We start from the raw sequence: 13,269 nt of genomic DNA on the forward strand, positions 1-13,269 counted from the left end.
AGCATTTACTTTTCCATTTCATACAGGTGATAGTTCAGGGCCTCGCTAGCTTTTTCTGGCATCTGTGGGCTAGTCTTCAAATACATTAGTTTTGCTTTGGTTTAAGGTAAATAGTCATCGGTTAACTAGGGTTTTGCTTGTTAATCGAGGCTAAGTTTCAAAGTAACTTTTTGGAGCTTTTTGATGATGGAAGTGAAAAGCAGCAGTGTTAATGCTGAGGTATGAGTACACAGCCTGCACGCCCACCGGGCTGGGGAAGGTAGGGCAGGGGAAGGTAACATGGGGCTGTGCTGTAGCATGAGCTGAGGCAGCTCATGCTGAACAGAGTCAATCAGAGAACTATTATGTACCCGAGGTTTCAAATGTAAGAAAGAAGTGGTCGGTGCTGTTGCAGAGGTGTTGTGGCAGTGCCTTCTAGCTGTAACTGAGGGACTGAGCTTTCTATGCCTTTCAAAATAGATGGGGTGGCTTTACTACTCTATTTACTTCCTTTGCTAACAGCTAAAGAACTCGGGGAGTTGATGAATCATGGCACTGATGTTCCTTGTCTAAATGGTTTTGTTTGTTTGTTTCAAGTATGAGAATATCACGCTGCTTGAAAAAACCCCAGCTTAGCTGCATAAGAAAATAATTAATCCACAAGCACCCGAGCAGCACTTGCAGCAGCATGTCTGGGAGATCCCAATCTGAAGGAGCAGGGGGGGAAATCGGTTTCTAAAAGCCTGAAGCATAGTCTGTTGAGATATATATATATGTTGTTTTTTTTTCTGAATTTGTTCGTTTCTGTGTTGAAATTGGGAGGGACAGCTCAAAGCTTCATACATCCGTGAGCATTTTCTTGTTGTCTGTGGCCTGGATCATGGTGACTGGCTACTGGATTGAAGAGCCCAGAGCTGCAGAGGGGACTGCTCAGGAAATGATGTGTGACTTCACTTGTGGGCTCTGCTTGGGGAAAACAGCCTGGGATTTGGAACGTGAAAGCTCCCTGAAGACAGACATTGGGCTCTTCTGGATGTAATTGCAGTGTGTGTGGGCAGACCTGAGAGCGTGCTCCTCCGCAGCTCCAGTCTGAGGAGCAGAAAGCTGGACTAATGAGCAGCCGAAATGAAGCCCATTTTAAAAGGTAGTTTGGACTTCTGCAGCTGGTACTAAAACCTGGACTGTTGCTGCTTCATTGTTTCAGGTGTGAGTGGCCGTACTGTTACTAAGTTGCCATATGTGAACTTCTTTGTTTTTTTTTTCTTGCAACTTTTTAGTCTCAGTCAAGCACAGGCTCTGAGAAGCAGAACGAATATTGCATTTATAGTGCTAATATCTTTCTTCCACCATCCTGCAAATGCAGGGGAGCCATCTCTTTCCGCTATGTGAATTCTTGTAACTCTAAATTGAGTTAACTCATGTTTCCTTGGGTTTGCGTGGAAATGAATTTGGTAGCCCATTAGGAGGGGATGCTCATGGAACAGCTTGTTGTTTGGAGGTGGGAATTGGGCTGTACTCGAGCAGTTCATTGCAGGACAGCACCCATCTCATTCCCACTGGGACAGCATCTTGTGAAAGAATGCCAAGGAGAATACATTGTAGGAACTGTGGCTAATTAGGAGCTTTTCCATTAAATTCAACATACAAGTGCTAAAGCTCCATGTTAGAACTGGTATTTAAATCTGATTATCTGTGCTCTAAGCATTTACTGTTTAGTAGCTATTTTAATAAGAAAAATAATATTCAGAAAACTGTGATGGGGAAAATAAAAGCCCAAAACTTGGGAGTTGTCTTGGCCTTTTTGTTCCCGGTCCATTTGACCAATGAAATACTTAATTTCTACTTTGTGTGTTTGGGATTTCTCTCATCTGAATTCCAACAGCTCTGGTGGTCTCTGCACACTTTAGGGTGTCTCTTAATTGGGCCCAGAGAAATCAATCTGTCTTCATCATGGTGGACAGTGGAGAGGAGTGATGGTCAATAGTAAGGATAAATATTCATTATTGCTCCAAAATAGAGCTTACAATGCTCTTGTGATGTAGTCATTAGTCTTGCAGAACATGAGTTGTCCCTGGAGACTGTAGACACATACTTTGATGTTTTCCAGACAAAACTTCAGTCACTTGAGTGACTAAATTTGGGAGCTTGTGTTATATTCAGTTGTTTCGGTATACATATATTTTTATAATTCACTTGGAAACAGTATTGGCAAAGAAATTACCAAATTCTGCTACAATAAATGTTGACATGACAACTTAAGAGCAAAGGCAAACTAGCACACATGATTTTAAGAGGTTCAATAAAAGTTATAGGCAGAGGAAAATGTAGGGTTCATTGCCTGTAGAAGTTCTCACATGAGTTTCCTTCACTTACATAGCTTTCCCTCATGGGGAGGCAAGCTCAGCTTGTCATGAAGGTGAGGATCCTCCCAGCTGGATGCTGCAGCAGTCCTGGTCTTGCAGACTCTCATGAGGATGCCTCTAAAACCCAGATTTGTCTTCAGCTCCTCTGTTGGTATGAACTAGAGACTGTAGTGATAGTCTCAGGAAGAGGAGAAACCTGGTTAGGTCATTCTAGAAGCACTGCCTTGAAACTTGTTTTAAGGGTCTGTGCTAGTTGTCACCTCAGGTGGTATTTCATTGCTTTGTACCTAGTTGCAAGCCAAGCATACATCAAGAATACTGTTTCTTGGGCATTTAGCATCATTTTGCTGTGTCTGGTGAAAGATAAGGGCTCTTCTCAGAATTGCCAGCCAAGCAGACGTTGCTACTTCTAATTCAGAGATTCAGTGGCTAATCCAAATTTCCGTAATGTTCATGGTGTTCAGAGTAATGATAAAGCTATTAGACAGCAGAGAGTGGAACCACAGCACCAAGAAGGATGCTCCTTCTAATGGTGCTTGGCTGTTACATGAACTGCTCTGTAGCATGAAGCCCCCTGCTTAGTGGCATTGGGTTCCTTTTTGCTGTTTGAATATGAACATCCAAGGGCATAGATCAAATTAAAGCGTCTTTAATGACTTTATGAGACCATGCTGCACAAATCTGATGGTCTTGCAATTAGCTTTGTTTGGTAGTAGATCTCCTCCATCCCAGTGTTCTAGTTGGCAATAAAAGAAGTGCATGTGATCATATCTCCAAACCCTGACAACTTTATTTTTAAAACATGCATTTGAAAATGTTTTCTTTTAGAATGTAAAGAGCTGTTTTCTAAAAATACACGTAGGTTACATTTTATCATCTTAATTTGCCAGCGGGCAGTGCTGCTGAAAAAGCCAATTCCATCTCTGCCATGCAGTTCTGCTCTCTCATGCTGGCACTCGCAAAACTGCTGCAGGTTTTTGGAGCAGCATTCCTGGCCCTGTGCTGATGCAGCTCCATCACTTTCTTCTGCTTTCACGTGCATAAGGGAGCCACAGAAATATTAGGCCAAGGTGGGAGCTTTTCCTTTGGCTCAGCTCTGTATCGGTTGCTATGAATTGTGATCTTCAGATACTGACAGTTCCTTGTCAGCAGCAAGGAGGAGGAGCACACACAGTGAGAAAGATGTTCTGATCTTCTGTTGCCTGCAGTGTTTGTGGTGGTATAAAGCTATAGAGAAGGGCAGTGTTACCTATTAGCTGTGATTTGGAGCCTCACGATTGGGTACTAAGCAGTTGCCTGCATTTCACTTACTACAACAATTTCTGTGGTTGGTTTAGTTGCTGGACATCAAGGGTTTTGGTGTGAGGTTGAACTGTGTATTGATAGTAACAACTTACAGCATCTGCTGCAGTCTTCCATGTGTGGCAGTTACTGTGTTGTCTGTCATTTCATATGCAACAGTAGCTCATAAAATGATTTTTTTTTTTTGGGGGGGGGGGGGGACAGGGCAGAAGACTTCTCTATTTGTATACCAGCTCTATTTTGCAAGTTATCTCTAGACCTTTGGCTATAATAAATAGCCACCATTGCCTGACTGTGGGTTTGGGTGTGGGTGAACCTGCCCTCCCTTATGAACACATCTTCCCCAGACCTATTGCTTGCACTGCCTGTGGTGCTCAGCCATGCTGCCTTCACCCAGCTTTGAGCTGGACCATCTGGCAAAAGGTGTGGGATTTCTAGGAGAGAGAAGCCTTCAAGTACTGGAACAGGTGAATAGTTTAAGAGATAAGTGTTGTGTTTTAAGTGGTGATAAATACTGATGTAAGGTATTCTGAAGTCAAGTTGCTTCTTACATAGTGCAGCACTTCATGTATTGTCAGGTATCACTGGTTTCAAGTGACATTAGCTGGTGATAGCCTTTCTTATAATCCCACAAAATAACTTAGAGAAGGAGGAACAATATATTTCAGCGAGTCCTGCTTGTAAGCATTTGTGGAAGTGCTCATAAAGCCTTCATGCTGCTGATGATCAGCAAGCATTGTGCTCAGTGCCTTGACAGCTGTGTCCCATCAGGCCAGTGCTTTGGAGTTCTGTCTCTGACACATACAATTGGGTAGAACAGGGCAGAGTGATGCTGTGGACTTCTCTACCAGCCTTTGGTTTTGGAAAGTTCTTGAGCCAGGAGTTGCATCTGGAATGTAATCAAATAGTCCTCTTGGGGCCTTTCCTGTGTAAAATTATCTTGGTTGGTCTGTGAGTCCATTTATACTTCTGGCCAGCATCCTCTGTAACTAAGTCTCATTATGGGTTGTATAGGAGAAAACCCTCCTTGTAGTTGAACCCAGCTGTGTTGTTGCACACAAGTACCTGTGTGATGAAGGGATAAAAGCAAATAATTTCTATTTCTTTTATGTAAGTAGTTTTTAATCTCTAGATTTCTGATATGCCTTAGCTCTGTCAAAGCTGTAGATTTCTATCTGTTCAGTCTCTCCTGTGTAAGATACTTCATGGGACAGATCACATCACAATTCTTCTGCACCTTTTTGATTCTGACCTATCTCCATTCATGTTAACATGCATGCCAGGGATTTGTACAGTGACTTGGATGTGTTTAATAATTGCTAGGAAAGGAATAGGACAAAGAACATTCTTATTTGTCCTCTATAATGTTCCTGTATGCTGCTGCTTTGCTTCGTTCTAGTGTTTGACAGCATCCTTATCTATGAAGTTGAGCTCTTTCCAACTGTGCTTGTTCCATGTCTGCTCTGCAGCACAGAACATTTAGCTCAGCTGAGCTGATCAGAAATTCATAGCAAAAGCTTTTGCCACTTTTTTTTTTCTGTATTCCAGTTTTGAAAACATTACAGCAATTGACAATATTTAGTCTTCTGAATGAAAGAGAGAACTGATGGTTGACAGTAGAAAACCAGAAGAAGTGTCATAGAGTTGGGAAGGCTTAGTGTGAAATGGGTGCTGTGGTGGAAACAGAACGAGGAAACCTTTCCTATGACAGCTTGCACCCCAGATTTTTGAGGTAAGGATTATCCAGTGCTTGTGGCAGCACACTTACTGCTCTCTGTGAAATAGCAGCCATGCATGAGATCTCATTTTGGGGATTTCTGTTTCTCCTCCTCTTTCTGACATCTACCCATAGCATTTATAGTCTGGGGAAGATGCAGCAGTATTAGATTTAGTTTAATCTTACTGGGAGATCTTGTTGAGTCACAAATGTATTTAACCTCTAAGAGGTGGGGGGAGGAAACACTGGCTATGCTGCTTTTGTCAGGCATTTTAGCTGTAGTCCTAAAAGCTGGTGTGGTTGTGCACATCCTGACTGGAGAAACACGGTTCCTGTGGATATCCATAGGGCACCATTTCTGCTAACCCATGTTCCATTTTTTATCTTCTTCTTTATGTGTTTAAAATTGACCCACTGTGTGTTTCTGCACGTCTGTGTTCTGCTGATGCCCATCTGACTGCCAGCTCACCCCAGGCCAGGCTGTGCACATGGTTTGGTGGCAGCCCTTCCTCCCTCTCTAGGAGGCACAGGAAAGCAGTATGTGCTCCCCACAGGTAACCTTGAGGTAGTTAACACACTCATGCAGGAGCTGGGAGTTCTGTTCCTTCTCTTGCCCGACAGACATTCAGACCTGCTTTGCCAAGAAGCTGCAGCCAGCAGATAAGTGACTATTCTGGGACCAGAGCAGTCTCTACACCCGTGATTAAAATTCTCTTCTGTGTTTTTTTCCAAACAAATTGTGGAACTTTCCTTAACAACAGTCTCTTGAGATCCTGCACATCTCCGGTGGGAGCAGTAAAAGGCAAAGCGACAGTATGGGGAAAGGCATCGAGTCTGAAGTCCAAATACCACTTAATCTTAGCAGCAACTGAGAGTTCTTGCCATCATTTGCTTGGGATGCCTGTAGGGAACTGAAGAAACTGTGAGCTGGTGAGGGTTAAATCCATCGGAAGGCTGAGGATGGAAAAGCTGGGGCTGAGCCGAGGATGGCTGCAGGGAGCTGGAGCTGGTGAGAGGTCAGAGCTGAGCCCTGTGTGCTGGCAGAGCCCAGTTAACCATTTGTGTCCGTAAATACAACTTCTCCCTACACAGGAATGAACCTGGTGTTCAGGTATCTAGAAACAGCCGTTCTCCTATCCATCCTGGTTACAACTGTGTATCTGGAAGAAATTAATTGTGAAGTGCTCAGCTGGGGTTGAAGGGTGCTGATTTTGAGCTGTACGCAGGTGACTGCTGTGCAGCTTGCAGAAAACTGTGGAGTCAAGAGATGTAATGTGGGCATCTCCAATTCAGAGAACCTTGGATGTGTTGCTTTTTTTTTTTTTCAGGCTTGCACTTATTGAGGGCATTCAAATAAAGCAAACTGAAGGACTTCTGCTAGTAAAGCAATGCATTCTATAACTAGGAATGGGAGTGGGCTTTTGTGCTGTGCAGCAGTCAGTGGGCGTCTGGTACTTACACTAGAAGTTCATAAATATATCCAGTTTTCTTGGTACTGTCAAGATCTGTTCTCTGCTTCATGCTCTATCTACTTCTCCACATCATAAAAAGAAAGTAACAATCACTGGAGAATGAAGCATTTACATTTTGGGTGGCTGCACTTCAGGAGCGCTCCTCAGACGATGACAGCTAAGATGCTTTGTTTTGAGTTCCTGTTCTGTGACACTCAGCCTGAGTCACTCAGCATTTCTCTCTCCAGTTTGCAACTTCCATTGGAGAAGTTACTGCTCCTGCTTTGTGGTGCTGTTAAAGAGGGGGAAGATGCAAAGACTTCAAGAGTTGAGAAAACATGTGTGTCATCTTGATAGCTTGAAGTACACAAAACAACCATCAGACTCAGCGATGTGGGGGTTTATGGGCATAGCTTTGGAGACAACTTCAATACCATTGCTTTATATTACAGTTTATTTTCATAAACTGTTACACCAAAAGATTAGCACAATAAATGGTTGTTTAATATGACCCACAGATTTTTGCTTGTGAATGAGATGGTGCTGAAGATGCTAAGCCACCTTTAAGAGTTATCCATTATTAAAATGATTCTTACTACTGAGAAATAAATATTGTCCATCTGAAGCTATTAAGAACAGGTGTGTTAGATTCAAGACTGAAGTTTTGAAGTTATTTAACCTCAGTCTGCTTGGATTTTTGGCATGGATTAGAAACAAAGTTGGTTCCCAGGCACTTTGTGTATTCGATGTGTACTTCTATTTTTAATCTGTTGGTAATACCCTTTGTTCTGCTGCTAATATTTTTTTTCCATGTTAAGAAATACATTGTGGCTAGTTTGCTTATCTGAGCGAGCTTACTCTATCTTTTTTCTGGTGAGATGGCACTGTAAACAACGCTCGTGATTCTCTCCTGAGTTCAGTCCCATCAGAGCAGTGTCCAAAGCAAATCCCTGAAATTGAGGCACCTCTGGGTCCTTGTTCTTTTCCACTTCGATCTCTTCATCACTGACTTTCTTATCCAAATTATTCTTTAGGGCTCCAGGGTTCTGGTTGATGCACGGGACAAACTGGGAATCCCTTGGCAGTACACGGAGAATGAGAAGCATGGAATGTTTTTGATGGCTTTTGAAAACAAAGCTGGGATGCCCATCGAGCCTGCCACATTCCAGCTGTACGTACCTGCACTGTGTGCCCTGTGGAGGGACTCAGGAATCAAGGAAGCCTTCAGCCGTCGGAGCGAGTATCAGCTGGTGAGTACATCCGTTCTCCTGGTGGGAGGGGAAGAAACTTCCCTGCTGTATAAATATCTCCGCAGTTGAAAGATGGCTTGCTACGTGCAGGGTTTAGCCACCATGTGAGCTGTTTGTAGTCATGCTGTAAATCTGAGCACTTCAGCAGCAGGAACAAGTGGTGATTGGAGCCAAACTTGAAAAACTACATGGCAGTGAGAGGGAGTGGAAAAGTGCTCGACTGGATAAACTGGAAGAGCAAGAGGAACCAAAAAAGGCAGGAATTGGTTGAACTAAAAATATTTTAGCAGCTCAGTAGTTCTGTTCATAGTAGGTCGCTGATGAAGGCACACTTAATTTGTAACTTTCCAGTCCTGCCAGCTTGCACTGTATTGATACTGGCAAACTGTTCCTGCATGCAGATCTTTTGAAGTGAATACACCACCCATTCTGGCTGCTGCTGTTTGACTGTTTCTTTTCATCCTGACGTCTGCAAGTGAAATTTGGATAAGCAACTGAAAGATGACAGTGAGCTTGAAAAATGTGCAATCTTCCTTGCTCTCTTGTTATTAGGTTTTCATGCTCTAGCACCAGAGTAACTACACTCCTGGCATGGAATGTGTTTCTGACAGCTGTTCATAATCCGCTCCTTTTTATTCCTGTGACTAAGATGGAGGTGGTTTTTTTCTTTCATTCCCATTCACTGGTCAGTGAAACAAATTAGTGATCCATGCAACGTAGTGTCTCTTGTTATTGGTTCTTAGGAGGTGACACTGGATGATTTTGATTTTTATGATAAATGTATCTTTGTGATTTTTAGAGTATTAAAAATTCTTTGTTTCCAGTCCAGAGACTGGATCCAGCTTTTCTTAAAGACAGCTAAAAGTGAGATTCCCCATTCCTGGGTATGTCATAAATGTCATCTAATTAGAGCTAGAGCTTAAAAACATGCATCTGAATAGTCTCCCTTAGACCCTTACAAAGGAACTTACTGTGACTATGGAAAGACTAGAGAAATTTGTGGTGATGAGGTTCTTGTTGTTTTTTCATGCTATTACTTCTCATGCTTCTCCAGTGTTTAGTAGTGTAGTTAAGCTCATGATGTAGACCTTAGATATTCTTCTGTCTCCACTATTAAGATACCTGTTTGAATCTTAACATGCATCTTTGGAACCAGTTTCTTTGAAGTACCTTGAAAATGGCTAAAGAATGAATAAAATGAAGAGGTGAAATCATCACAGGATGGTAGTAAAAATGTTGTTTCCTTAGGCTCAAAAACAACTTGCATGTTACTACACTGGGCATAGAGGGGGATGTGCTGTGGGGAGGAGGGAGATTGGTTCGTAATTCCTAGTATCTGCAGAAACAGACTAGGCCTTTGCTGTTCTTCTCTGTTCAAATGTGGAATTAAAAGCTGGTTCGTGCCACGGGGGACTTGCATTTAACATGAGACAACTACTAAGAGAATCCAGTATAATGAGCAATAATTGCATCAGCTGCCTATTTGTTTTTTCTTCTTTTTTCTTGGAAACACTGTGATCAAGCTAGAGTTACATTTTTATGGAGAAATTCAGATTGAGATCATGTGAGATATTTATCCTTATTCTGGTTAGCAATAAAATCACATCAAACTGGGGTGGGGGGAAGTCTAGCTTGTTGAATAAATAGCATTCCAAGATCAGTAGGCCTACCTCTGCATTCTCTGGCTTTGAGAGGAGGATTAAACAGGAAATACCAAAAATAAAAATAAAAAAAGCTCTGCAAAAATGAAGCATAGAGGCACGCGAGTGATCATTTAATGTATCCTCATCTTCAGCATCACAGTGTAGTTCTATCATATGTCTCTTCGGATGGCATTCATGTGACCTGCTTAGCGTTACTAGGGCAACTGAAACTGCTGCAACACCAGGGCTGCAAGCTTGTCAAAGCAGAGAGTGCACTACAGAACACTGTTGGTAGCTCAGTCCTGCTTTGTGCATCTGTGGCAGTAACACCCCAAAATCCCCAGGTGCTATTCCTTTACTTTGCAGGCTGGATCACCTCAATTTCTAAATTAAAATCAAACAAACAAACAAAAACCATTTATTAAATTTATTTTTAATAGGTTGTTCTCGAGGATACAAATGCTAGTTTTAGATTGATCACTAAACAAACTTGAAGTGTTAATAACTTGAACCATTTCTTTGCCTTCTAGAGCCAGCAAAGATCTGACAGGCCAGGTGTGTTGGTATTAGAACCAGGACAGCTTTTGTTGTTTTAGTTTTATATTTTTTAGGAAGTTTAAAGCAGATAGTTTAAGGAGATGCCTCATTTATAATTGCATGTAGTATATATAAACCTATACCTTGATTTAGTTTAAGCCCTCCCTGGAAACATGGATTCATGTAAATAAATAAAAGCCAGGTTTAGCGGACTCCAAGAAAATAATTCTTTTCTGAACTGACTTTTGCTAAGGCTGAAGAGAACCTCTGATTCAGCAATCCTTTTCTTATTTAAAGTAAGCTATTTAATGGAATACGCTTGGTTTGAACTGTATTTATTATCCTTATCCTCATTTTAAAATCTTTTCAGGCGTAAAGCTTTACATTACTCTGGTCTTTCAAACGTTGTCCAGATACATTCAGAACTGACGACTTGCTCAGCACTCTTGTTTTCTTCACCATGGCTTTAGAGTCAACTGGGCTTCACCTCATTTTATTATTGTTCTTGTCTACTTCTCTAATCAATGCTGTCCTGACTTCTAAGCCAGAGGATTTTATTGGTCTGTTTTTGAAACTTATTTCATCAGCAAGTTGTGTAGCTTTGCTTAAAAACAGAAAATAAAACATTTTGGCTGGTTATCAGCAGCTGAAAATTGCAGCATGCAGGTGTCTTCCGATGGGCTGTAACTGAGCAGAAGGACTGACTCAGCAGCAGGAAACTTGTTGAAAGAAAATGGCTCCGACTGTAACCGTAGGATCTGAAAGCTACTGCTCTGGGACCACAGAAGCTGCCTCTGGGCATTTGAGTGTTTTCTGCTTCATATTCAGTGCCTAAAAGTGCTGGCTGTAAATCCCTGTCTGGGTCTTTGAGCCTTTCAGAAATGAGTGGGTGGATTCTACAATGACAGGGTACTTTTCTGCCTTCCTCCCCCCCCTCCCCTGCTTTTTCTTAAAGCAGGCCAACCAATTTCACTTTCTTTTCACAAACCTCAGCCTCTCCCCCCGCCAAGTCTGTCCCCACCGCCCCAAGTTCCTCTGTTCCTTGTATGCAAGCCAAATTGTTCAGGGACAAACGCTTCATTGTGTTTGCTATATTGTCACAGCTCTGTCCTCCTTTTTTAACTACTAGAATAGGAATTCCTTTGTAATCAGTATGTGATTCTTCTCTCTCCCTTGCCCTCATTATCCTACAGCATTTTCTGTCTGTGTGCTAGAAGAAAGGAATACATTTATCGTGTGTCTGAAAATGTCCTGTAACATTTTGATCTTCTGAGGTTGCCTGCGGTGGCTCAGGCAGCTGGGTGTTAATTCTTCCTTCCCAGCAGGTGGAGACAAATTCTGAGTGCTTCCTCATAGTAAGGGACTTGGGAGTGCAGGTATACTTCAGCTGGAAGGGAAGGAGCTTCAGTTTGAGTCTGTAACAAGTATTCCATATTCTTCCGAGTTCAGGCGTGTGTACTAAAATAAGCTGAAGGGTTTTTTTGCACCCATAATAATGCAAGTTCCTACAGTGTCATAAAACATGGAGACCAAGGTCAACGTAAGGATCTTGTTGTGCAGATGGTGGTTTTGTTACTTTTTTTTCCAGTGGGAGAATGTGAGAAGCCATTCTCTTTGTTTTAATGGTCTAGAACCAAGCTTACAAAGGGAAGGGAGGTCCCTATTGGCATGGTGGGTAAAGATGGGCTAAATAGAGCTCCTCATGCAAGGAGGTGATACTTAAATCATGGTTAAAACCAGTTGCGTGTCATGTGCTAGCACTGTCACAGCTCATACTAAAAGTGGGCAGATTTGAAAAGCCAATCATCTGGTTTCACTGATATGTTAAAGTAAAATGTCATTGTTTTTATTAGATTACTGTTTTAAAACATGCATATTGTTTTATCTCCACCCTAAATACTCTTAGTCAAAGCAGTATCTTAAATTGAATCACTCTTGCTCTTTCCCTTTAAAATACCAAGTTTTTCTCGTCTAACTTTGTATTTCAAGAGCTCTTGAACTACTCCAGTGGTACAAATTATCTGCTCATCTCCTCAGGATTGATGGGGCTATTTACTCTGAACTCCAAAGTGTATTAGCAGTTAAGGCAACTTTGCCCATTTATTCAAATGCAGACAGACTGGTTTCTGACTTTTGTGTTCACAGATGCTTTACCTTCTTACAGAAGAGTGTGGCAATGCAAGGAGGTTGCAAAAGGCCTCCATTTTAGTGCAGTCATTCTTAATATGCAGGATATACTCATGATCCACCTCTGGATTATCAATCTAATTATTATTATTGTCATTCTCTAGAGTTGTGAAACTGTTTCTGATGTGTAATAGGTCCTTCTAAAAGTCAGCATAAAGAGGAAGTCGTTCCTTAGCAAGATATAAGGGGCAAATATAGACGAAAACTTACTACTGTGTCTATGGTTATTTTTAGATCTCTGTTCAGGGAATTGCATGGAACACTTCCAGTAATATTTCAAATACTAAGAGACTTGTGAAGCCTTAAATGTGGGAAGACTCTGGAAAATGCCTTTCTTTTATCCATTTCTGTGGGTGTTTCTGGGTATTGTACTGAAAGAGTGATAGTGCTGTAGAACCTAGCTTTCACTTAAACTTGTTTGTTGTTAAATTACAGTAAGATTCTGTTATCTCAGTTATGTTAGAATTCTGAAATGGGTTTAATCTGGCATAGGATGTCATAATAACTTCAAGGATCATTACCTTGCCAATTTTATGTAGCTTAAATAATATCCTATATTCATAGCAGGGTGAATTATGTAGGTGTGCCATTCAAGTTAAGTATCTAAGCAAGACTTTGTTATGGCAGTTAAGTACTGGAGGCCTAGATTTAGTTCTGGTTCTGTCCTCTTATCCCATGACCTGAAATGGTGCTGGTCATGTTATGTAGTTGGACTCAAGGTTGTGTAGTATAAGTAGTTAATTGCTTAAGTATGATACTGCAAAGCATTGTGTCTGTACTGTAGTAGGAAGGATTAGCAGTTGGAATCCCTGGATTCCTAATCCTTGTTTCTAAGATCAA

The 13,269-nt window shown here is 41.6% G+C and overlaps 1 protein-coding gene across 1 annotated transcript in view; it reads left to right on the forward strand.

Annotated features, from left to right (window-relative positions):
• The window catches only part of GNA12 (G protein subunit alpha 12), a 38,542-nt gene that overhangs the window by 3,601 nt on the left and 21,672 nt on the right, over positions 1–13,269 (forward strand). Inside the window, exon 2 of the mRNA XM_072348944.1 lies at positions 7,847–8,062. Within this exon, the coding sequence (XP_072205045.1) occupies positions 7,847–8,062 (216 nt within the window). The remainder of the gene's footprint in view (positions 1–7,846; positions 8,063–13,269) is intronic.

Source organism: Excalfactoria chinensis, chromosome 14 (assembly GCF_039878825.1).
Source record: "Excalfactoria chinensis isolate bCotChi1 chromosome 14, bCotChi1.hap2, whole genome shotgun sequence".
Taxonomy (NCBI): Eukaryota; Metazoa; Chordata; class Aves; order Galliformes; family Phasianidae; genus Excalfactoria; species Excalfactoria chinensis.